The sequence below is a fragment of the Quercus suber genome, unplaced genomic scaffold (assembly GCF_002906115.3).
Source record: "Quercus suber isolate HL8 unplaced genomic scaffold, Cork oak 2.0 scaffold_374, whole genome shotgun sequence".
Lineage (NCBI taxonomy): Eukaryota > Viridiplantae > Streptophyta > Magnoliopsida > Fagales > Fagaceae > Quercus > Quercus suber.
Genome location: NW_027069826.1, coordinates 466,112 through 492,579, shown reverse-complemented (window position 1 = coordinate 492,579; position 26,468 = coordinate 466,112). Strand labels below are relative to the sequence as shown.

At 31.4% G+C, this 26,468-nt stretch overlaps 1 protein-coding gene across 1 annotated transcript; it reads left to right on the top strand.

The window, feature by feature from the left end:
• Positions 1–7,224: 7,224 nt before the first annotated feature.
• On the top strand, positions 7,225–10,132 carry LOC112033738 (transcription factor bHLH95). Its single transcript, XM_024066511.2, has 3 exons — positions 7,225–7,587; positions 8,766–9,224; positions 10,034–10,132. The coding sequence occupies exons 1-3, from the start codon at positions 7,225–7,227 to the stop codon at positions 10,130–10,132; spliced, it is 921 nt and encodes a 306-aa protein (XP_023922279.1).
• Positions 10,133–26,468: the final 16,336 nt, after the last annotated feature.

The window sequence follows — 26,468 nt, the reverse complement described above, 5'->3', positions numbered from 1 at the left end:
TCTTTTTGGTTAATTGGGTGGTTAAAAAATGGATATAGGTGCTTGAGTAGTAATGCATGTAGCAAGTCCTTCACTTATTATGTAAAGAACTTATACAGTTGAATATCAAAGATTCATATAATTTTTTTTTTGTATGTTTTATTTTGTGATTCAATAGTCTTTACATGAAAATAAATATGCTCACCCTTGATGAATAATGATTAGTAGCCCCTAAGCACGCACTCACGTGTGCTCAGAGGATCTTTTAATTTTTTGATTAAAGGTTAATAATCTGCAACAATTATATTTTAGGATTACTAAAATTTTCAATCACACAAAAAAAAAAAAAAAGTTTTTTACCCACAAATGCATAATACTCATCACATTCCTAGGTTTTTTATTTTTATTTTTATTGAAAAATGTAGTAATCTCAAATTATAATTGTTGCAAATTATTAACCTTTACTCAAAAAAATAGAAGAGCCTCTGAGCACACGCATGAGCATGTGCTTAGAAGCTAGTGTTCTTAATACGTATGTCAAATTTCAAATTAATCAGATATTATTTACTATTCGATTAATAAACTTATTTTTTATGCATAGTTTTAAACTACAAAAACATAAAATTTAAACATTTGATTGATGGAATAACTATTGATCTTTGATTTTTTAGAAATTTTGCAAACATAAATTATGTAAGTAGTAAATGTAATTTATCAAATGATGAATTTGTTAAAATTCACATTGAATAAAAAGATATTGAAGTTTGTGGCCAAATTTTGTCTAAAAATAAATTTGAATATTCGAATGAGAATCAAAATCGTCTGAAGACAGCTATACCCCACTTGATGCCACAAAGCAGGGCAGAGAGCAACTGAGCACGCCGCGTATCTTCTCCCTTAACGCACTTAACAGTGGCGTTACGTCGCCGACTTTTCATAAAGACTAATTGGAAAACAAAAATAAAGAAAAAAAAAATGATTCGGGGGAGAGAGAGATAGAGGATTACAGTGAGAAGAGTAGTGTAATCCACTTTCTCAAAAACAACTTTGTCATCGTATTTGTGAGTCATATAAAGATGGCTGACTACGTTAAATATTTATGTAAAAAAAAAAAAAAAGTTTTTTACCCACAAATGCATAATACTCATCACATTCCTAGGTTTTTTATTTTTATTTTTATTGAAAAATGTAGTAATCTCAAATTATAATTGTTGCAAATTATTAACCTTTACTCAAAAAAATAGAAGAGCCTCTGAGCACACGCATGAGCATGTGCTTAGAAGCTAGTGTTCTTAATACGTATGTCAAATTTCAAATTAATCAGATATTATTTACTATTCGATTAATAAACTTATTTTTTATGCATAGTTTTAAACTACAAAAACATAAAATTTAAACATTTGATTGATGGAATAACTATTGATCTTTGATTTTTTAGAAATTTTGCAAACATAAATTATGTAAGTAGTAAATGTAATTTATCAAATGATGAATTTGTTAAAATTCACATTGAATAAAAAGATATTGAAGTTTGTGGCCAAATTTTGTCTAAAAATAAATTTGAATATTCGAATGAGAATCAAAATCGTCTGAAGACAGCTATACCCCACTTGATGCCACAAAGCAGGGCAGAGAGCAACTGAGCACGCCGCGTATCTTCTCCCTTAACGCACTTAACAGTGGCGTTACGTCGCCGACTTTTCATAAAGACTAATTGGAAAACAAAAATAAAGAAAAAAAAAATGATTCGGGGGAGAGAGAGATAGAGGATTACAGTGAGAAGAGTAGTGTAATCCACTTTCTCAAAAACAACTTTGTCATCGTATTTGTGAGTCATATAAAGATGGCTGACTACGTTAAATATTTATGAAAGTTTAACCGTTTTTTTTTTTTTTTTTTTTTAAATCAGCTATAATTGGTTGACAAAACATTATTGGATTGTGAATGAACATCTTTCATCCATACTGATAAACTACTAACATGTCTCGCATGTCTAGTAAGATTATGAACTACAAATTCTCTTGTCTACGGATATAAGAAAAACTAAAACTATGAAAAGATTCTGCATGAGCTTCGACCTCTGCAATGAGATGACCAAACGATGCAAAGAACTGGTCTTCACTCTTTAAAGCTGAAATGATCACCTTGGAATCTCCCTCAAGAATAATACAAAAATATACTAGAATATTACAAAATATATTGGGCATAATAATAAAATACGAATAAATTTTATGGAGTATATGGGATTTGGAGAAATTTTCAGAGGAGATTAAGAAAGACAAGGACTGTTAACTATTTAATATATCAGTATATTATTAGTCAATGATGCTGAAAAGTGGTTCCGATAAGAATCCAATGCCATAGGTTTCAATGGATAGGGACGGCTTTGCTACTTCAAGATTCAAATAAGGGAGCTTGGAGATTTAATTGATGTGCTTGTTTTCCCAACCTTGATAAAACTTACATTTTAAGGACTTAATTACTCAACTTCCTAGAGGTTGCTATTAGAGGTAGTAACTAGTATTAAAAAAAGGAAAATCAAATCCTCTGTATTGTGATCCTGTGAGTGCAAAATAGGATATCGCGTTAGTTTACATTTATGTGTGTGATCAACATTATGAAATCATAAATTTAGTCATATATCCTAGAGAGTTCACTGCTATCAAATTAAACCTTCAAGGAGGTGCTTTGGAATCGGTCATAGATTTTGGTAGTTAACATAGAATGGTTGTTTGTGAAAGAGTCCATGTGAGAAGTTTGGAGTTTTGAAGCTAGTGTGGGTTGCAAAAGTGAGTTCATCTACTGAGTCGTAGAATCTAAGTGACAGGGGTCATTCTAGATTGTAACTCATTCTGATATAGTGGGTTGCCTTAGTTGTAGTATGTTACCCTATAGTGGTTTTCTTTCTTTGGAGATGTTCTCCATCGATTTTTTTTACCATGTAGTGGGTTGTAAAAGTGAGTTCATCTATTGTTTTTATTGTTTAAATCATTAACATTGTTATCACATAATTGGTTTAACTGGTAATTAACAAATACATCTGTTGCATAATCTATTTCAGGGTCTAAACAAGTCTTTTCACCTTTAACAACAAGGTAACACCAATGTTCACGATTTTTTTTTTTTTTTGAGAGAATGTTAGAGAGTTCAATAAGAAGACTTTAATTGATTTATTCTCTGCTATATAACATAAAGTGGAGCATGATTGTTGAGTCAATGAATTTTGATTCTTCAAATGATCATTTTAAGAGTGCGTTTGTTTAAGTTATAGGTGACATAATTTTTAAGCCTGCTTATGTATAGCTTTTTAAGTACTTGCTTTTGTCTAATTTTTTAAAATTTAAATAGACCAATAAATTAAGCTATACCAATGGACACTAAAATTTTACTAATTTCCTATATAATGGAGTTATTTCATATTTGGCCTTTTGGCTTAGACGCGATGAATTCCTTCTAAAACACAAAAAATTGGCTTGCTTCTTTTATATTTTTTCTTTGTGACAAATTTTTATTTTATGTCATGGTGACACGTGTAATCGCACTCACATAGGTGCGGTTACATATGTCATTATTTTTTTAATGAATATTACATACGTCATTGTGACACCAAATACTATCTTCTTTTTTATCCCTTTGTGTGTCTTGATATCTTTTGACGTCAAATTGATATATAATCAATCCGTAATGATATTGTTTTTTTGGTAAAGCAACTTAAAAATGAACAATTTGAATTATGTTGATGAAGCATTACTTTTAAAGTAAAAACTGATTAATTAGATCAATTTTAGAAATTAAGTTCAATAAGAATATTCTAGACCAGATATGCACTTAGTTGCCTATTCTAGTCTACATTAATTTTGAGAACTCAAACTTGTTTGTGATGTGGTTTTGAAAATCCGGAGAAATTAGCCTATTCTAGAGAGTGACTAAAATAAAGCACATTTTCTCTTTGAGCTAACAAATGTCAACTAACAGCTTATGAAGATATACCAAGATTTCTTGTAATATGTGTATTTGACAGAAGACCCTCCCTAGTAAGGTGAATGGGCTCTAGTAAGGCTTCCTTTCCTTTGTAAATTGGAGTACGGCTAGCTTATAACCATGAGTATCATAATTATAAGAATTTTCATAAAAATAATAATATATTGTTAGGTAAATTATTATACTAGCCTCCCTTAATTTTTTTGAAATGACTCTCCCTCTAAATGTTTTATGAAAGAACACACATTTTAAGGTTTAAATAAATGCAACAATTAAGTTTTTGGTTTCTATAGCAGAATATTCTATGTTTAAAAAAGTGTACCATTAATTATGCGCATCTAAAGGGGGAGAGCGACATTGATTCATAAATCTCAAGGAGGGTAGTGTCATTTTCTCCGCAATTTAGGGGTGTCAATTCGTGTTCGTAGGTCGGGTTCGTGTCGTGTCGAGCCATAAGTACTTTGCTATATGGGTTGACCCGAACCCGACCTGTTTAGTAAACGTGTCAAAAATCCTCAACCCTAACCCGACCTGTTTATTAAACAGGTTGACCCAACCCGACACGTTTAACCTGTTTAATTAATAAGTCATGTAAAAATTAATACTAATAACCTGTTTGATTAATAGGTCATACATGATCTAAATAATCTATTATTAATTTCTATATATCTAAAATTAAAATACAATTACAACCATAAATATAATAATAAACATATAATTACAACAACAAAAATTAAGCAATAATAACAAAATTTAATACCTTTATTACCTAAACGGGTCAAACGGGTTCACATGTTAAACACGAACACGACCCGTTTATTAAACGGGTCAGCTGTATCGACCCGAATATGACCCGAACTCATTTAGCCTCAACCCATGACTGTTTATAAATAGGTTAGTCGTGTCGGGTTCGCGGGTCGTGTCAAATTTGCCACCCCTACTGCAATTTAGGTAATAATATTTTTTTAAAATAAAATATTCCATTGGTGTATCATAGTTTTGAAAGGAAATAAAAGTCATTGTTTCACTTATACAAACCTCAACGAGGGACTATCATTTATACAAATTTACAACTGTTAGGGAGAGTATTATTTCAAAAATCCTGAGGGGTAGTTAAAAAAAAAAAAATCCTGAGGGGTAGTGTAGTTTGCCTTTTATTATATATATATATATATATAATGATAGAAGAAGTACCTCAATTCTTTATATGTATATATAAAGGAAGTTAAAATTGTAATTGGGAAAAAAAAAAGAAAAAAAAAAGAAGAGATTTGGGTCATTGCATCACCTTTCTTTCTTCTAATAAAGTCATACACCGATATTGAATATTACTAATGGGAACTTTTTTACTCCATAGATTCTTGCCTACTGATAATTAGCCCTATTGAAGGGAGACAATTGAAATATAACCTTAGGAAGCAAACAATTGATAATTGATATGTATGATTGGCTTTTTTTTTTTTTTTTTTAAGAAATATTTCTTTAGTATTATATTTGCTGAATATTTATTTTATTTACAAGATAGAGAATTTTATATTCAATCCATTATGAGTGTAACATTTGTAGCGTAAAAGATTATCCTATTAATTAGTAAACTCTCACCTCTCACCCTCCAAATGAAAAATATATATAAATCTCTCTCTCTCTCTCTCTCTCTCTCTCTCTCTCTCTCTCTCTCTCATAAAAGTTTCATAAAAATTAATATAATATAATCTACGTAGATTTTCTTACCTTATTGAAAAAGATGCTTTCATGCATTATGAGGTTGCCCTAAAAAGCCTCTTATTATAGTATATTGTTGCCTCTGCTATATAAGTCCTGACCATAATCATTACATATAACAAAAAAAAAAAAACGCTCGCATCTTTCTCCTAATTAAGTATATAGTTAGTTTCACTCAGATTATAGTAATTAATGAACATTGTCTTTTAGCTTTGAAATGATGAGATTGAGAACTCTAACGTACGGGTGGATATATTTGAGAAAATTACGCGTTTTCTGATAAGAAAAATTGAAAATTTCATAGGATTTTCTTTTTGAAAAAAGACACAGAGGACATGAGATTTTAATACAAATTTTAAAAAATGATATTGTAAATGCAAGTTCAAAGATAATGACAAATTATATGGTCCTCCCACTAATACAATATCAAACAAATAAATTACAGAAAACTATGCCATGCCAAAATCAGAATAATTTTTGTTAGATTGATTTGGTTCAAAATGTCTTTAATCTTAATTTGAAATGGTATTCCTAGAACTTGGTTACATCATGCATGCTAGTTTAAGCATAGGGGATGGTTGGTTGTGCCTAGAGTTATGGTCTTGAAGAAGCTGTGCACATGTACAAGAGAAGTCACAGACGTAGTGTTGAAAAACAATTTCAGTCTCGGTATTGTTTAGATCTCGTTAGACAACAACAAGAATAAAGCTTTCGTCCTAAAATTTGTTTTTGAATCAATTATAGATCCTCAAAATATTATTATTATTATTTGGGTGGCGTAAAATTTGATTAGGATCTCAATCATTTTATTTAACAAATGACATTGTATTATTGATTCTATTGAATTGGAGAACCATATATATCAACTAATAGGAGTACTAAATAATTTATCCTAGATGAAGCTGTTTAATTATAAAGTTTATTAGGCTTGATTTGATAATTTAAATGGCTGTATGGTACGATTAAACATGACTTTGATTATTTCACAATCAAGCCTAGTACGAATTGAACTCTAGTAACTTGGTGGAAACAGTTCAACTTTACTTTAAAAAAAAAACCTATGCAAAACCCCTTGTTTTAATTTTTAATTTTTTTTTTGTTTTAAGGTAAAAACTTGTTTTACACCTCCTGTGATTTATAATAACTAAAAAAAAACACATTGCGTGTAAAACACACTGCATGAAACAAACACTGTCATTATTTCAATGCCTCACAAGTCACAACCCTAGCCAAAAAGTCATATATATTTATTTCCAATTGAGGCTAATGGCAGTAGTAATTTGTGTAAGGATAGGTATTATATGGTTTGGGCAGGCAAGGTCATCATCATTGTGGGACCCTTATCGAATACTTAGGGTATCCGTTTTTGTTTTTAAGCACAGTAACGGCATTAGCTTATGATTGTATTTTGGGTTCATGCCAGCCAAATCATCTCTCACACCTAAAACTTTGCCACCTTTTTAAACGCCTCCTCATCACCTCTCTCTCTTACAAATCTCTCTCTCTTTCTCTTTGTGTGAGTGTGAGTGTGTGTGTGTAGCTATGTCTGAAGAAGGAGTAGGATGCCATGAAAGTTTCTTCTGGGAAAACCAATCATGGGGTTTTACTAATTCTGACAATTCAGCTGGTGGTAGTGAAGAGAAATTGGGCAAGAAGGTGCCAGGCTCCAGCTCGAATAGCCAGGCAGAGATAGGAATGGAAGAGGCGGTGCCATTGCCAATTGTTAAGAAGAAAGGAAGAGGTGTGAGCAAAAATGGGAAGGGGAGTAATGGTGAAGGGAGAGCAGGGAAAGGAAGTGGTGAATCAGATCATGATGTTCATATATGGACAGAGAGAGAGAGGAGGAAGAAGATGAGAAATATGTTTGCTAATCTTCATGATTTGCTTCCTCAACTTCCTCCTAAGGTAAATGTATTGCTTCTTGCTCGTCAAAATGTGTTGCTTTTTCAAGGTTGAAACTTAATGGATATTGTTGTTTTTTGCATGTTGCCTCTCTCTTTTTCTCTCATTTTAATTATATATTTATAAAAAAGAGCATGCCCTTTATTATTTCAATTTTCCTTTTGATATTTATTCACATCAAAGATCTCAACTTTTTTACTTTTGATATTTATACATACCAAGTTCTTATTTATTTATTTTTTTCCTACTTTCTTTTCTTCTCGGGGAGTTAGAGAGAACTCTCTCTCTCTCTCTCTCTCTCTCTCTCTCTCTCTCTCTTCCAGATTTAAACAAGATATAAATTTATAATTAAAAAAAAAAAAATCTTAAAGGCACTATAGATGCCCATTAAAACTCGGGATTCATAATTCATTCTTGGTGTAAATATTTCGCCTGGCAAAATGTGAAAATTGTAACCATATTGTTCATGCATCGATGTGCCCTTTTGCTTATTTTGTAATTAAGGCTGCTTCTGACAGATAATTGATGTGATGACAGATTCAAACAATGTTTCAAATTTTGTAGCAAGAATACTCTCTATGCATGATCTAAGTACGGATTTTATCTTGAGCTATTCTATATATTTGGCTACCTAAAAAGAGAGTATAAATCTTTTTTCTTTTTTGGTTCTTTTTTGTGGATGAATGTGTAAATGTATCTGAATGATGGTTTCAAGTATAATTGGCTGGTTGAATTTGTTTCAGGTTTTATATGCAAATCTGATTGTTCTAGGCTTCTAGATGAGCGCTATTATAGTCCCAACTTAAATCCTTGAAAAAATAATATATAGCAATAAAACGACCATAGTAAAATTTCAGCCCCATGAGCTATCTTCCCTATAACCTGATTTAACAATGTAATTTCATATATATATGTTTAGGAGGAGATTATTTATTTTTTATTTTTTGAAATTTTTTGTTGAAAGTGTGTTAAAGTATATTCTTACTTTGAAAATGTGAAAAAAAAAAATTAAAAAATTGTACATAAAAGCAAACAAAGAAAAAAACTGGGGTATAAACTAATGCCAAACACATAGATATCACTGAACAAAAACAAATTTCATCTGATTTCACAAACGCAGTTGCTAAAAGTTTTTATATTCTGTCTTCTAAATTACCATCCATTTGAAACTTTTTATATAGGCCGACAAATCCACAATCGTGGATGAAGCAGTGAACTACATCCAAACCCTACAGCACACTCTCCAGAAGCTGCAGAAACAAAAGCTAGAAAGGCTCCAAGGTGTCTCATCAACTTTCAGTTTTGAGCCAAACACAATCACTTCACAAAAGCTATCCTACGAATCAAGGGAGGCATTCTTAGCTGATCAAGGATCTTCAAATATCCAGGCAATTGGAACAACAACTACTTGTTCAAATTCACTTCCGGTCTTGCGAAATCCTGTAATGTTTCAAACATGGACTTCTTCAAATGTCGTCTTGAATATTTGCGGCAATGATGCACAAATTAGTGTGTGCTCGCCTAAGAAGCCTGGTCTCTTGACCACCATCTGCTATGTGATGGAGAAGCATAAAATAGAGGTGGTATCTGCTCAAATTACCTCAGATTATAATCGGACCATGTACATGATTCAAGCTCATGTAAGTTTTTTATTCTACTTGAATTTTCCTTTTTCAGTATATGCTACTTTCACTCTTTAAGTAATTAATGTCACTAACTTTAACTTGCTCTAACTTTATTTTTAATTTAGTGTTCTTAAGCTAATTGTGGTTAGAATGCATAATACAAGTATGAAATCCTTACTTCATGAATTAGGGTCCTATTCATTTAGAAATTAGAATGAATAAAGATTAAAGAGAACGAAGCCAACTAACCCTAGTTAATTTGCTAGTCTTTCAGCCGCTTTTTTGTTACAGCGAACATTATTCATATGCACTAAACATATATGCAAGGAAATCTTTAATTTCATTACATATATTAGTTTTTATGTTTTTTAAACATGAATAAAAATCAAATATTTTATTTTATGTTTTACCAATTGTAACTTATTACATTTTCTTTTTTCATTTATAAAGTAAGGAAAAAGTTAATAGATGCTTTGAGGGCACTAATTTTGGAAATATTTTTATAAGTCTTTTTTGAAAAAAAAAAAAAAAAACTGATTTTTGACATCTTTTTATATATCCCATAAAAATAGTATCAATATTTTCTTAAAATTATCCATTAACAAATGCGCTAAAAGACTAAGAGAAAAATTAATATAACTCATAAAGTAATAAAAGTTAAAAATGAAGAAATAAAAAATCAAACACGTGACATACTAAAATTGGTAGAACATAAAGTGCAATATGAGAAAAATTAAACAAACAAAAAATGTGATTAATATCCATATGCTCATTTTGAAAGCAGATTTTTAACTCTACGGGTGAATACTTTGTGCATTGAGCAGGTGACTGGAGCTTCCGTTCAGTTCCAAGAGGCAGCATTTCCTGTGGAAGAAATATACAAGCAAGCTGTGGCTGAGATAATGTTATGGGTTTCCTCCTGATCATCCTGGACACCCAACATAGAAAGAATATCAATGGGGCTGATAACTGAAGTGTTTCTCTTAAAGTACAATCAGTTTGCTAGTCATATGGAATCACAGCAGCCAAAATGGCCAATATATGTTCATAGCCATAGTTCCAAATAAAGCTGTAGCTTTTCTTTTTTCTTTTTTTTTTTGCAACTGATTTTATGCTTTCCAAAGTCCTAAGTCGTTCAATTTCTGCATATCAAAGTTCTTCTACTGCGCAGATTTCAACTTCATCATCATATCTCTCTCTCTCTAATAGTCAACTGTTCTTTCTTTTACATGCTACTTAGACCATATATCAGATAAGTAATATAAAAAAGTAGAACCAGAGTTATCTAGTCTAAATCCAATAAGTCTATACACTAAAGATACACAAATTCTTAATTTTCTTTGAAGAAATATGGAAGAAGAACTAAAATAGTAGAATTTTCAAATAGATAATAGCGTGGGTTTTGAAAAAGGATATCAAAAAAATTAATCTTTTCCCCTTTTGAGATATTTTGAGCATGATTAATTAGTAACAGTTTTCAAAGGCTAGAAAACATTTTGGTATTTTCAATTTTCACTATTTTTTTAAATACTACTATAAAACAACCATGTATAATAAAAAACACAGGAAGCACCGAATGCCAAATACTACTTACAATGGCGCAGAATCATAATATTACTTGCAAATGACTACACAGTATATTATATATAAGTATTTTTTGAACAAAACCATATTCAGATTAATGGATTTGAAGAGAATTTGTTAAATGCCAATGACAAAAATATGCTAAAAGCTTCACCAATTGAAGCATTCAAACTCTTTTTTTGGGTACCATACGAAGCATTCAAACATTTTACGGTGTTAGGATGGTTTCCATAGCCAAGTCAATAAATTAAAAAATGGAAAAATGACGTATAAAATTGTGAGGTTTTAGATGGAAAGTACTATGAAGTCAATTATAAGTCAAAATTCGTTGATTTTAGGTTGAATTTTATATTTATGATAATTATTAATAGGAATTTACTATTTATTTTTAAAAGAGTCATTTACTTTGATTGCATTTATTATAATTGTGTTTGTATATGAAACTATAATTTTGAGATTTCAAAAGCTTTTGTGGTTCAATATTATAATGTCAACTAAAAGTTAAAACTATATTTTAAAAATATTATTGAAACTTTAGTGAGCCACTGTTTGATCTATATTAATTATCAAAATGCAAAAATTTATTGAGCTACTTGGGGTAATGATGGTATGTAATGTATAAATTTTATTATATTAAAATATAAAATTATTATGATAGGTGATCAAACTAATTAAAATAAATTTTAGATTTTATTTTAAAGTTCTTGAAATTTTTTAAAATAGAATTTTAGTTGGATTAGAATTTTAAATTTCTTAAAACTTAGCTAATAGAGTTTTAGCTATAGTGAACTATCATGATTAATGAGAATTTAACCATTTGTTGCGGAGAGAAAATAACCATAAGCTTAATTTTTATTATATAGTATATGATGTTACAAGCTACGTATGTACTGTGGAAACTCCAAGATTTTTTTCTTGGGGGGTTAGCAATGGCAGAACTAGAAATTTGTCATTTGTCATGGAGGGCGAGTAAAAAAAAAATATTAATCTTTTTTTCTATATATACAAATTCCATATAATACACAATAATCTAAAATAATATTCTAAATACACTTTAATATACAATACAACTATATTATACAATAGTATAAAAACATTATAAGATTGGTAAAACAACAACCATCAAATGCATAAACAAATATAATTAAATAACTAAATATACATTTTTTTCAAATTAATAATAATTTATTATATTTATATGTAATATCAATTATATAAAAATATATGATAAAGAAGAAGAAGACTAGTAATACACTTAGGAGTAGGACTAGGAGTAAATGTGAAACTAAGGAAAAAAAAAAATAGTAACTCATATAAGCTTTTGCTTTTGAAGTGGACGACTTCTTGACCATAAACATAGACATAGTCACTTTCTTGAAATTGGAGATAGAAAGAAAAACTAAGAAAAAATAGAAGGGAGAAAGCGAGATAGAGAGAATGAGGAAAAAATTACAAATATAAATACAAATTTGTTTGTTGTAATAGTGATGTAATTTTTTTGCTAATGAAGAAGAAAATTGCAAGGAAAAACAACTTCATTCCGTTGTCAAGTGCAAAGTAAGCTAGAATCCTAGAGAGAATATTCATATTTTTGTTTTAATGAATGAGCAAAATTTTGGAATTGACATAATATTTTCACAAAAATTTCACAAAAAAAAAAAAAAAAGAATCTAGGTTACCAGTTGTTAAAGGTAGATAAAAAAATAATGTCAATTGTAGGTCCAGATAAAAACCAGATACAACTTGCCACATATTATTATTGTGAAAATATTGTGAAAGTAAAATTAAGATAATCATATTCAAACTTATTTTAGTTGGGTAAAAAAAATTTAAGATCAGGGTATTCAAATTTTTATTTTAGGAGGGTCAAAATAAAAAAATTTATAAAATTTTATATATAAATATTTTGTTTGGGCCAAGTCATGGGGTTCATATGAACCCACTAGCCTTACTGTAACGTCACCCATGCGTATGTACCATGGGTAATACCTTCGTACCTATTAGTAGTCTATAATGACACTTCCAAAAAAAGCATCCTAATACTTATCCATAAGGCCTTTTTTTTTTTTTTTTCTTAAGTTAGAGTTTCAAACTATAGCGTTCGCTTTGAATGATAACTCTTTATCATCAAACCAAGACACCAATCGGTTTATGGTGTAGGTGGAAATTGAATATTAGATCTTTTATTCAACCATTAGAGACTTTACTAGTTAAACTAATATCATAAATGATGAAGTTTAGTAGAAGTCATTAAAGATCCAAAGTATCCACTACTTAAAAAAAATAAAAATAAAAATAAGTTGAGGAGTCTTTTGATTGTAGTTTTTATTAAAGACAAAGTTTAGCTACAAGTGTGTGTGTGTCAAAATACTTAATATTAAAAAAAAAAAATTAGCTACAAAATTAGTTGTAGTTTAAGGCTACAAACTAACTCAATAAAATAAACATTATTACATATTTTGAAAATTTAACTGTTAAATTGCATGTTCTTTACACTCTTAATACACATGTTAAATTTTGTATCAATCAGATATTTATTATATGATGTATAAGATTATATTTTATGCATAATTTTAAACTACCAAAACTTGTCATTTATAGAATTTATTGATGACATAGCTATTGATCTTTAATTTCCTAAAATTTTGCAAGAATGGAGAATATAAGAAGAAGATGTAATCTAATTGTGAATTTGTCAAAATTCACCTCCAATTAAAAGATATTGAGTAAGATTGTAGCCTTAAGTTACAATCAATTTTATAGCTAAAGTTTGTTCTTTTATTAATTTAAAAATAGACCCTATCTAAACTCTTAGGGGAAGCATTTAGAATAATCGCATCATTGACACTATATCATGATCATTGCAAATAAAAATATTAATTATGACAAAGTTTAGCTACAAAATTAGTTGTAGCTTTAGGCTACAACCTTGCCTAATATTTTTTTAACAAATCCACCACTGAATTACATTTTCTTCTTATATCCTCTATATTTGCAAAATTTCTAGAAAATTAAAGATTAATTGCTATGTCATCAATAAATTGTTTAAATTGCAAGTTTTTGTAGTTTAAAATTATGCATAAAATATAAGTTTATATATCATATGGTAAATAAAATCCAATTGACACAAATTTGACACATGTATTAAGAGCATAAAGAACATGCAATTCAACGGTAGATTTTCAAAATATGTAGTAATATTTATTTTATTGAGTAATGTTATAGCTTTAGGCTACAACCAATTTTGTAGCTAAACTTTGTCCTATTAATTATTAAAAGTCTGGGTAACTTGCAAAATAATAGATGCTAGTAATAAACACAATTGTACTTATTATTCCTATAAAGAATAATTGTAATTTATAAAACAAACAATGAAATTGTGAATTAACACTTCAAATACCAAGTTTAAACTATAACAAAACATACACAAAAGACTCTAGATATTGGAGCATTCTTCTTCTGCTATTATAATTTGTTTTGCTCATGAATCAACCAAAACCAAAGTTTGAAAGGACCCAATTGCAATTAAACCCAATACATCCGTATAGCAAACAATTCCAAATCTCTTTACTTTATCTTTTATCCATAAACAACAACCTCCAAAAACCTCTGCTAAGTTCAATCAAAACTTTTTTCTGTATATATATATATATACACAAGATAAAAATTCTATTCTAGAATAATCTATATTCTATAAAATGTATAGGTGTGTGAAGCTCTCTTTTGGAAATTTGAACTCTAACTTTTACCCCCCACACCTCACAAGTACTTATTCTTGTAGAGTGATCATCACGCTAAGGATGCGTTATGATAATACAATCAATTTTCTAAATAAAATAAGATTGTGCATTTTTTAGTTCTTTTCCTTTTATATCTTTCCTCAAACTTTTTTCTTCCTAAGTGACCAAATTGTCTCTCATATATATTAACATTAAACCTGATAAGAAAACTTACATACCTTTTTTGACAAAATAAATCCAAGTCACTCCAAAAACCAAATTGTTGGGTTCTAAGATTTTGGGTTTAAATGTATTAGAACTTCAATTTGTAATGTTAGCAAACCATGATTAAAACGTTTAGTCTTGTTTTAAACTTGCTCAAAGTAAGTTTAAAGTGTAAAGTTGAAATCGAGTGTATTGCAAGATTTACTGTGTAAATCTACCTGGCTCGATCGATCAAAAATTAAATTCGATCGATCGAAGCTCATGCAGATTGTTTTTCTACAGAATTTCCAACTCAACCCAAGCCCGTTTGACGTGTAGGGTTTTATGTTTTGTCTTAAGTATAAAAGGGAAAACCCTAGCCATGTTTTGAGGTTGCTCTTTATGCTCTGTATGTGTGAATATTTTATGAGATCTAAAGGTGTTTGCCTTCACATACACTTAGGGTTATCAAGATCTAGATTGATGTCAAGAGCTTGGTGATCAATTCAGTTGTAGATTCAAGAGCTTAAAAAATATACAAGGGGGAGTGATTGTGCTTGCTATGAATCCAAGAAAGAAGTAGTCCGTGGACTTGGAGTTGTCACGTGGTCATGGTAATAAGTTTCCTACTCGAGGTAGCAATAGGATGTTAGCGGTCTAAGTTACTATTGTGTAAACTTCAATTCTTTCATAGTGGATTTGTTTTACCTTGAGGAGAGATAGGTTAAATCTTCTCTAGGTTTTTTACCGGTTTGGTTTTCCTAGGTTATCATATCGTTGTGTTCTTTATTTTCCGCACTTTACAATGATATGATTTATCTGTGTTAACCTAGATCTGTATAATTTACCTAAGTTAATCACTTTGCTAAATAACTAGGTTAATCTGGTTGTATTTTAAGGAGTCTAAAAACAAACAAGTGTTTTTAGAGTGGGTTAGCTCTAGTGTTTAGATCTTTTGATCTAAGAGTTGATTCTTGACTCCGGTTGTCATGGAACATGGACACTCTTTTATTATTTCACCTCACTTTGACGAGAATAATTATGTTTATTGGAAAGTAAGGATGAAAGCATTCTTGAAATTTATTGATGAGAGAGTCCGAAACTCTATTGAATACGGATGGGAGAAGCCCACTACTCCTGTTAGTGAGTGGTAGAATTCTCAGAAAGAATCAGTTGTATTTAATAGCAAAGTTATGAATGCTATCTTCAATGTTATTTCTATGGAGGAATTTACGAAAATCTCTAATGTTGAGATTGCTCATACTGCTTGGAATATCTTCCAGACTATGCATGAAGGCATAAAGGCAATTAAAATCAATAAGTTGCAATAATCAACAACTAGATTTGAAAGTATTAGGATGTATGATGATGAATCTTTTGATGAATTCTATGCTAAGCTTAATGATATTGTTAATTTTGCATATAATTTGGGTGAAATCTATGATCAACTTAAAATTATTAGGAAAATTCTTAGATCTTTGACTAAGGATTTTAGACCCAAAGTGACTGCTATCACTGAAGGTAAGGATGTGGACTCCATCCCTATTGATGAACTTGTAGGATCTCTTCAGTCCTATGAGTTGGACCTACCTAAAACTAGCAAATCCAAATCAATGGCTCTTAAGTTTGTTGATGATGTTGATGTGAGTGGATTTAATGATGAGCTCTCTGCTACAGAGATTGCCTATCTTGCTAAGAACTTTAGAAATTTTCTTAAGAACAATAATAGAAGGGCAAGAGGTAAGAACAATGTTGTATCTAAAAATTTTAGGAGGAATGATCCCATTAAGGTGAATAACACTAAAAAACCTAAAGAGAAAGTAGGTCAACCTTCTAATAATTCTATGGGTTAACAATGTTTTGGATGTCAAGGGTATAGTCATGTGAGATCAGAATATCCTACATTCTTGAGATCTAAAGGTAAGGTTATGGCTGTAACCCTTAGTGATGATAAAGTTTTTGACAATGAGTCTGGTAGTGATGAGGATGGAAACTTCATTGATTTCACTGCTACTGCTGTAGTTGATGAAAGTGTTGCTGTTGAGGAGAACCCTTCTAATGGGGAACTCTCTGAGGATGCAGATTTGCAAAAAACCTATAATAAGTTTGCAAAGTTGTTGCAAAAGATGCTATGAGTGTTGATTTAGGCTTAAAGAAAATTGCATCTCTTGAACTTGATAAGAAAAATTTGCTTGTAAAACTGTTTGATGCTAATGAACTGTTGAATAATGTGAAGACTGAGAACATGCTTTTGCTTGATAAAATTAAGAATTTGGAACTTGAATTATCTATTGTTAGAGAACAAACTAATAGGTTTGCAAACTCCAAACTTGATCACATGATGAGTACTCAAAAGTCTCTTTTCGACAAAACTGGTGTTGGAAAATTTAGACTCCAATTGATAGAATTAATAAGTTTTAAGTCAAAGTTGTTAATTAAATTTATTATGAATGAAACTTGTTAAAATAAACAAACATCAATATCATGTCAAAATCATGCAGCGGAAAAATAAATAAGACAAGATATGATGACCCAAGAAAACCAATAAAACAAACTAATTTCACAGTAAAAAACATGAGGGAAAATCTTCCCGAAAAGCAATCCACTATAGTAAAGAGAAGTTTTAAATCTAGTACAAAACTTTTGTCCCTAGACTCTACAATCCTCGTAGATGAACTTATAGTAGAAACCTTCTACCGCTTCAGAACTTCTGAACTCTTCAATATATGAACGCCACCCTTTGATGCACGAATCCCAATACGTAATTAACCAATTGCGCGGATCTCAGTACGCGACTTCAGTCACCAACTAGAAGAAGATTGTTGGCTGCAAAGATCTTCACTTCATCAACAATAAAGATCAAGAAGCACTTGGTTACAAAACTCTAAGGCGCAAAGACGTAGTAGCTTCTTTCAGAGAGAATAAGGCATCGGTCATCTTTTGTATATGTTTTCCTTATATTCTCTTATGTGACAGCCTCTAAAATAAGCCTTATATAGGTCTAGGGTTGTGAGAAAAAAAAAACCATACACATACATGTCATCATAGGCCGAAAATCAGATTTGAAAATTTGAATTTCCATAACCTCGACAGATAGCAAGTGTCGAGCAAGTGTTTAGCAGGTGTCGAGCTTTAAATTTCGATAGATATAGCTACCGAGGAGGTGTCGAGTAAGTGTCGAGGGAACATAAGCTTTCTCAATCAATCGACTAGCTATCAAGAAGTTATTGAAATTGCAATAAGAATCAGTTGAAGAGCTCGATAGATAGCCTAGTTGTTGAGCAGTTATCAAGTTTTAATGACAGCCACTTTTCAGACTTAAATCTTGGATAAACTTGCATGGCTTCAACACTTGATCTTGAAACACAGTTTCTTGAAGTATTAAACACATCCTAAATCTATCCAATTACAAGTAAAGTGAGTTTTGTTAAAAGATTAGCCAATTACATAAAATAGTGACATAGTTCCTAACAAGTGAATCACATATGTTCTAACAATCTTCCCCTTTGACAATCCGTGACAAAACCACAACAAACAAATGAACATATAAGAGAAGTCATAAATCACCCAACTCATATTCACTTGTTGAATACAATAAAATCTATCCTAACACAAACTCTTGAAAAATTTTGCAAGAAGAGAGTTTATGGCAAGTAGACTTTGACAATCTGTATTTTTGAAACACTTTTAAAAAATCTCATCAAGGTATCTTAGTGTGAAACAGAAGACATACATCAATATATAAAGAAGATAAGAAACATGTGTATAAAGATTAAAAAAAAAAAAAAAAAAAAAAAAAAAAAAAAAAAAAAAAAAAAAAAAAAAAAAAAAAAAAAAAAAAAAAAAAAAAAAAACATACAGATAGAAAAGAAGAAAAGAAACATATAGAAAAGATTAAAAAAAAAAAACTCATCAATTAATAAGAAATATGTGTATAAAGATAGAAAAGAAACAACACATGTAGAGATAGGTGAAGAAGACATACATCAATATATAAAGAAGATAAGTTCAATGTATGTAAAAATGGTCACAAGACCAGTGTACAAGAAGAAGAAGCTAAAAGAAGCTCCTACAACAACATGGAGGTAAACACTCCCCTTAATAAGATGAAACACAACTCCACCTTACAAGAGCATGTATTTCTCCCCCTAACTTGTAGAATCTTAAAAAAGAAACCACAAAGTCTCCACAATTTCTCCTCCTTTTTGTCATGATTGACAAAGGGTATAAGAAGCTAGAAAGCTTCACTTGAGAAATATAAAGATGATTAAGGATAATCAAGGGGGTACAAAGAAATCCATATAAATACATGAATGTAATGAAACAAGATGCTATGAATGACAAGATAATAAAAAGATGCAAAACATGTGAAAAACAAATCTTTCAATAAGAAAAATGTTAAGCACATAGATCCCAAACACACGCACACACACAACAAGTCTAACAAATTTTATATTTCAAAAACAAGTCAAGACAGTTTAGTGAGTATATATTAACACACGTAAACCTTGTGATAGTCAAATCACATTGTACCTGCACATGTATCAAGAGTAGCAAAGAATATTACGTGTAGTGTGTGAAAAACATCGCAAAATTGCATAAGTGTCAACTAGTTATGACAATTTGAGATATGAGAAAATCACTTTAACTAACACACAATCATAACTGTTTGATGGAGATTATCACCTTCAAGGTATATCCTATAACTCTCATATCTCCTAGAATACACGCTTGCAATCATTTTTAAAAGTATTTTTGATTTTTTTGCTTTTTATTTTCTTTGTATATTTTTCTTTTATTTAGCATATCATACATGAGCATATAACAAAAAGAAAAGAAATACCCAATGATAATTGACATTCCAATTTTGCTATGCTGAAGCACACAAATGTCATTGACATCACACTTTTGTTATGCCGAAACATACAGATGTCTTTCATGATTGGCAGACAACAGTGGTGAGATGGTTATTTATGTATTTCTCTTAGAATTTTCTAGCCCTACCCATCAAAAAGAGTGATATAAGTGTTAAGTATAAGAGATAACTTAATCTTACTCATAACAAATAAGAGCCATAAAGCTCACTTATTTAGTTGTGTATGGAGATGCTCATCTAAGCTACAAGAGATACAAAATTTAGAAAACTTTGTTTAAATGGCCATCCAAGGTACACAAGTACCAATATACACAAAACACACATTGTTTTTGTATTTTTCTAATTTTTCCTTTTTATTTTTATTTTGAAAACAAAACAAAATAAAAACTAAACAACCAAACAAAAATAGACAAACAACATGAAAACAGAAAGAAAAATGCATATGTGTGAAGGCATGATAGAAAAATGTAAATGCATGAAAACTTGATTCCAAAAACAGATAAGAAATCAATCAAGAAAGTCCTACTTTAGATAGAAGAATTAAAGCAAAGGACAAACAGAAAAGACAATTAAGTCTTAGGCTCCTTTCTCACCCACACAACACGAGTCTTTGGCCATGAAAATAAAAAGGCACGTATCCTAGTATGTCTACTAAAGGATATAGAAGAATTCAAATTCTCCTGAAATTGAGTTAAAAAGTTTAAGACTTTTAATAACTCTCCAAACAAAGGTGTAGGTCCTTAAGAGGAAACCTGTAACCGTTTGGACAATTGCTTATAAGAATACAACTTAAAGCAATTAGGACAAATGTGTCTAGAAACACCACAATGATGACAAACATGAGGCTTAACAAAGGATTTAAAATTAGCCAAATCAGTTTTGAATTTCATACCTTTATCGCCTTTCTCAAATTGGGGCACAAAGATAGTCCTTGATCTAAAAGTTGTGGAGGAGGAGGGGCTAGAGGAAACAGCATATACTAAGCCAGTCTTATCAAAACTTGGCTTTTGAGCACTCAATACCTCATTAAGCTTTGTACTAGACATCCTCTCTATTTGAGTTCTAGTTTGACCTCAAGATTCTTGACATTCTCTTCTAATGAGGTGTTCTCTGCAACAAGAGTCTCAAACAATCTTGTAGTCTCATCTAGTTTGACTAACAAATTAGCTTTTTCAGTTTTTACCCCATTAAGCTCTTTTCTACAAAGATGAGAAGTCTTTTCAAATTTTATAAATTTAGTACATAGTTTATCATAGGCTTCCTGAAAGGTCATCTTCTTGGGTACTTCATTATCAAAAGAATCCTCACTGTTACTAGCACTCTCCACAATCACCTTATCAGTTGAGGCAGCAAAGGCCATAACGTGACTACATTCATCCGCATACTCATCAGGGGATTCATTCTCAGTTTCACTCCAAGTAGCAACCAACCCTTTATCTTTTGACTCCTTGGTCCTTCCTTTCATAAGGTAGTTTGGACACTCTATCCTCATATAACCAAAACCTTTGCACTTATGGCATTGGATGAGGGGTTTCTCATTCTTGCCCTTCCTAGATGATTTAGATTTCCTAAGAGGTTTGCCCTTATCCTTTTTTCTAAACTGAAGAAGCTTGATAATCTCATCAGTTATGAAGGTTAGATCCTTATCCCTGTCTTTACTTTCATCTTCATCTTCAAAGTCCTCAATCTCTTCCTCTATACCCTTGAGAGAGCCAAGTTTCTACTCTTTCCACATTTTCCTATTAAACCTAATCCCATTTCATAGGTTTGTAGGTTCCCTACAAGCTCAGTCAAAAGAATTTGATCAATGTCCTTTGTTTCTTCAATGACAGTGATCTTGACATGGAATCTTTCAGGTAATGACCTAAGGATTTTCCTAACAATTTTGGATTCTGCAATACATTCTCTAAGGTTGATGGCAGAATTCACAATATCCTTGAGTTTGACATAGAACTCATCAAAGGTCTCATCCTCCTCTATCCTTATTTCTTCAAAACTACTAGTGAGTCTTAAAGTTTCATAGTCTTTACTGCCTTGGTACCTTCATAGGTGGTCTCAAGAATGGTCTATGCTTCCTTGGCAACTTCTGTGGATGATATTTTCTTGAATTCCTCATTGGTCACCCCCACAAAACTAAGCATTCAAGGCCCTACTATTGAAATTTGCCGCTATGATTGTTGCATCGTCCCAATCTACCGACGCTTCTTTTGGCTTAATCCAGCCAACTTCAACAGCTTGCCATACCTGTTCACCAAGAATCTGCAAAAAGACTTTCATATGAACTTTCTAGTACGTATAATTAGTTCCATCAAATAAATGAGGAATCAAAAGAGATTGTCCGCGATCCATGACAACGGGGGTTAAGGATCACACTCAAGAAATTAATCGAATTAGAGTGAACTAACTCTGATACCACTTGTTGGGAAATTTAGACCCCGGTTGATAGAATTAACAAGTTTTAAGTCCAAGTTGTTAATTAAATTTACTATGAATAAAACTTGTTAAAACAAACAATCATCAATATCATGTCAAAATCATACAGTGAAAAAATAAATAAGATAAGTTATGATGACCTAGGAAAACTAATGAAACAAACTAGTTTCAAAGTAAAAAACCTAGAGGGAAACCTTCCCGAAAAGCAATCCACTATAGTAAAGAGAAGTTTCAGATCTAGTACAAAACCTTTGTCCCTAGACTTTACAATCCCCGTAGATGAACTCACAGCAGAAACCTTCTACCGCTTCAGAATCTCTGAACTCTTCAATATATGAACGCCACCATTTAATGCACGAATCCTAATACGTGACTAACCAATTACGCGGATTCCAGTACGCGACTTCAATCACCAACTAGAAGAAGATTGTTGGCTGTAAAGTTCTTCACTTCATCAACAATGAAGATCAAGAAGCACTTGGTTACAAAACTTTAAGGCGTAAAGACGTAGTAGCTTCTTTCAGAGAGAATAAGACATTGGTCACCTTTTGTATATGTTCTCCTTGTATTCTCTTATGTGACAGCCTCTAAAATAAGCCTTATATAGGTCTAGGGTTGTGAGAAAAGAAACCCTACACAGATATGTCATCATGGGCCAAAAATCAGATTTGAAAATCTGAATTCCCGTAACCTCGACAGATAGCAGGTGTCGAGTAGGTGTCGAGTAGGTGTCAAGCTTTAAACTTCAACAAATACAGCTATCGTTGAGATGTCGAGCAGGTGTCGAAGGGCCAAAAGTTTTCTTGGTCGATCGACCAGCTATTGAGAAGCTATCGAGATTATGATAAGAATTAGCTAAAGAGCTTGACAGATAGCCTAGCTGTCGAGAGGTGTTGAGCAGCTATCGAGCTTTAATGACAGGCACTTTTCAGACTTAAATCTTGGACAGACTTGCATGGCTTCAACACTTGATCTTGAGACAGTTTTTTGAAGTATTAAACGCATCCTAAATCTACCCAATTACAAGTAAAGTGCATTTTATCAAAAGATTAGCCAATTACATAAAATAATGACATATGTTCCTAACAAATGAATCACATATGTCCTAACAACTAGTTTAGGCTTTGTAGAAAGTATCTCTGTGCCTGAACCTCATTCCACAAATTTTGTTTCTTCTTCTAAACCTCCTATGAGCAAGGTTGTCAAACCCTCTGTGAGTGAGGCTGCTAAACCTGTAAAAGTCACACCTCTTAGGAAGATTAAGGTTGATCTTTAAGAGTTTAAACCTAAAACCCTCCTAATGGCAAGTTGCATGATGCCTGCATGGGTTTGTCATTTTTGTGGAAAGTTTGGGGACATTCGTCCAAACTGTTTCAAGTTAAAAGCAGCTAAGCGAGCAAATAAGTCAAAAGTACCTGTGCCTCAAGCATAAGATCTTATGGTACTTATTGGTGAGTTGGTAAAGTCTTTAAACCTTTATTCCAATCTTGAAGTTGCTTAAAATTCTAATGTGAATAATAACTCCAATGCTAGAGTTGCATCTAAAAAGTTTTAGATGCAAAAGGCTCGATCTAATTGAGTTTTTTAGACATGGTGCTTGTGCTTCATCGCTATACTCTTTGTGACCATTGTTTTTTGTTGTTTTTGTTTTCTTTGCTTTTCTAGGATTTGCATTGCATAACATTCATGTATTTCATTTTAGGTTGTTTTTGTTATTTCTTTATAATAATAAAAAATGGGAAAACGGAAACAAAATGTTTTTTGCATTATTTCTTGGATTTGAAATCAAGGTTGGCAAATTTATCTTTACATAACATGTTTATGTACCTTGTTTAGCTTGGATGAACTTATTTTATTGCACTCTACTAGTTTGAACTTTGTAGTGCATGTTTTGTGGGAAGATATTTATAGTTTTTGATCACATGATCTTGATCTTGAAATTACATGTCTTTGATTGTTAGACTTGAACTTAATGAAAAAGGCATAAATAACCATTTCACCACTTTTTACTAGCAAATTATGAACACTTTAGTGCATATCATAAAATTTTGTGCTCGAAAAAGTGTATCACATGTACAAAAAGAACATAAGATGTAACATTAGTTTAATTGCTAAAATTGGTGTGTACATTATTGGACTATAACTAAATCAATCAAATAAAATTGGTGTGTACATTCTCCTGGCTATTATTAAATATTTTATGATCAAATAAAATTGGTGTGTACAATATGAGGCAAATCAAGAAACTTACATGATTGCACGCTTTTATTCTAAGAGATGTGGGAGTTATATGATCTAACTCTTTAGGTGATAGTCTCTCTCAAATTTATGTGTTGAATTTTGTAGAAATTGTGATTGCTTATTATTCACATATCACCTTACATGTCTCTCAAGTTTTTGCTAGTTGCACACACTACACAAGTTACTCTTTGCTAAACTTTGTACATTGTATTATGTGTGATTTTGTTTTGGCCATCCAAGATTCAAAATTCTTTGATTTTAATGCAAAATGTGTTTGAAGTTTGAGAATTTAAGGAAAATTGATTGAAAATCTTAATTTTGGGAAATCTGGGTTCAATATAAGTGTTTTTGAAAAGCATTTCACCTCATACTCATGCATTTTATCCATAAAATACTATGCTTTGAGGAGTTTCTGCATAAAATTGCTCTGTTTTTCAAAAAAAATAGTTTTTTCTAGATTTTTGATCGATCAAATCTATTTCTCGGGTGATAAAAAATGCAATTAAAATTTTGGCTTGAATCTGACCGTTTTGATTGCTGCTCAATTGGTTCTGGATCAATCGAATGTAATTTTCGATCGATCGAATCTAATTTTCGATTAATCAAAAATTGCATGGAAAGTTTTTTAAAACCTTTAGCTTTTCACGTGTTCATCACTTTTTCAGCTTTTTCAAAAGCTATTCTCTCTCTCTCTCTTCAATCGGTCAAGGAGTCAATTCAAATTTTTGTCATTTTCCCTCGAATCTTTTGCAAGGTTTTTGTCTTCTAAGGCCAGTAAGACCTTTTGGCCCCTCATTTTTCATTTATTTTCATTTTTCATGCATTTTTTTCATTTATTTTGGGGATAATTTCGAAGCTAAGGAAAATTGGGATTTTTGTTGATTTCAATCTTTTCTTTCCAAATTGATCATTGGGTTTTTGTTGTGCGAAGATATAAAACTGATCTTTGTGAATTAATTTGATCAATTTGTTGATTTGGGAAAAATTAAATTTTCTAGGGCTTGAAACTACCCGAATTGGGAATTTTGTTCAATTGAGCATAATTTGATGAAATTGGCTTTTTGGGTTGATTAATTTGATCATTATAGTCTATGATATATCTTGTGTAATGATAAATTGATCAAATTGTTGAGTTTTTTGAAAATGGTTTTTTCAAAATTTGGGGTTTTTGATATAAACTCTATGCTCAAGCCAATTTTTTGATTTTAAAGTAAAATTGAACTTATTCTCACTGCATTAGAGCATGCATCATGTGTTGATATTGTTCATACATCATATAGAATTGTTATTTCTATATATTTTTGTGCTAACTTGCAGTTTGCCCTTGGTTTTTTTTTTTTTTTTTCCTCTCACTCTCTTCTGTGTATGTCCTTTTGATCCTTAGCATCATGGTTAGGAAGACTAGAGCTCATAGGACCTCCACCTCTACTTCTTCTCTCACCTTTGATAGTGAGAGGTTCCTTAGTGAGAAACACCAAGGAACTTACGAGAAGTTGAACATTCGTAGGAATGTTTGGGCTGAGAGGAATGTTTTGTTAAATGAGTTAGATGGTGAGATTTGGAGAAACTTTGAGCGTAGGGGTTGGATTCCTTTGTTGGATGTTGATCATCCTCCTTCGGCTACCCTTATCAGAGAGTTCTATTCGAACATCTTGGTCCACACCTATGATTCCAACACTTAGGTGAAGAGTTGGATACGGGGTGATGAGTACACCATTACTCCTTCAGTAGTGGCTGATGCTCTTAGGGTGCCACTGGTTCAGCATCCTGTTTATCCATACAATGAGTCTCCACCCCTAAATGTCATTATGTCATTTATTACCGGTACTTCTATCTAGTGGGGTTCTAATCCTCGAATCACCTCTCATAAGTTGACCGAGACTCATTCTCTTTTTCTGGATTTCTTGCCATTTGATTTGGCCTATCTCTCACCTACACATTATTCCTTTGGAGAGATGTGCATTTTTGTATGCCCTTGTCACAGACGCTCCTATGAGTTTTCCTCATCTTTTCATTCGTTCTTTAATTGAGGTTCATAGGAATAATTCTACTGCTCATGCTCTTTTCTTTCCTGTTTTCATTCATAGGATTTTGTTACATTTAGAATTGGAGCAGTTTCTGGCATCTGAGCCCGTTCATATCATAGCTCCTATAGGTGCCACCTTTCTTAGGCAGAGGGCTGCTCAGATGAAAGCAAGCTCT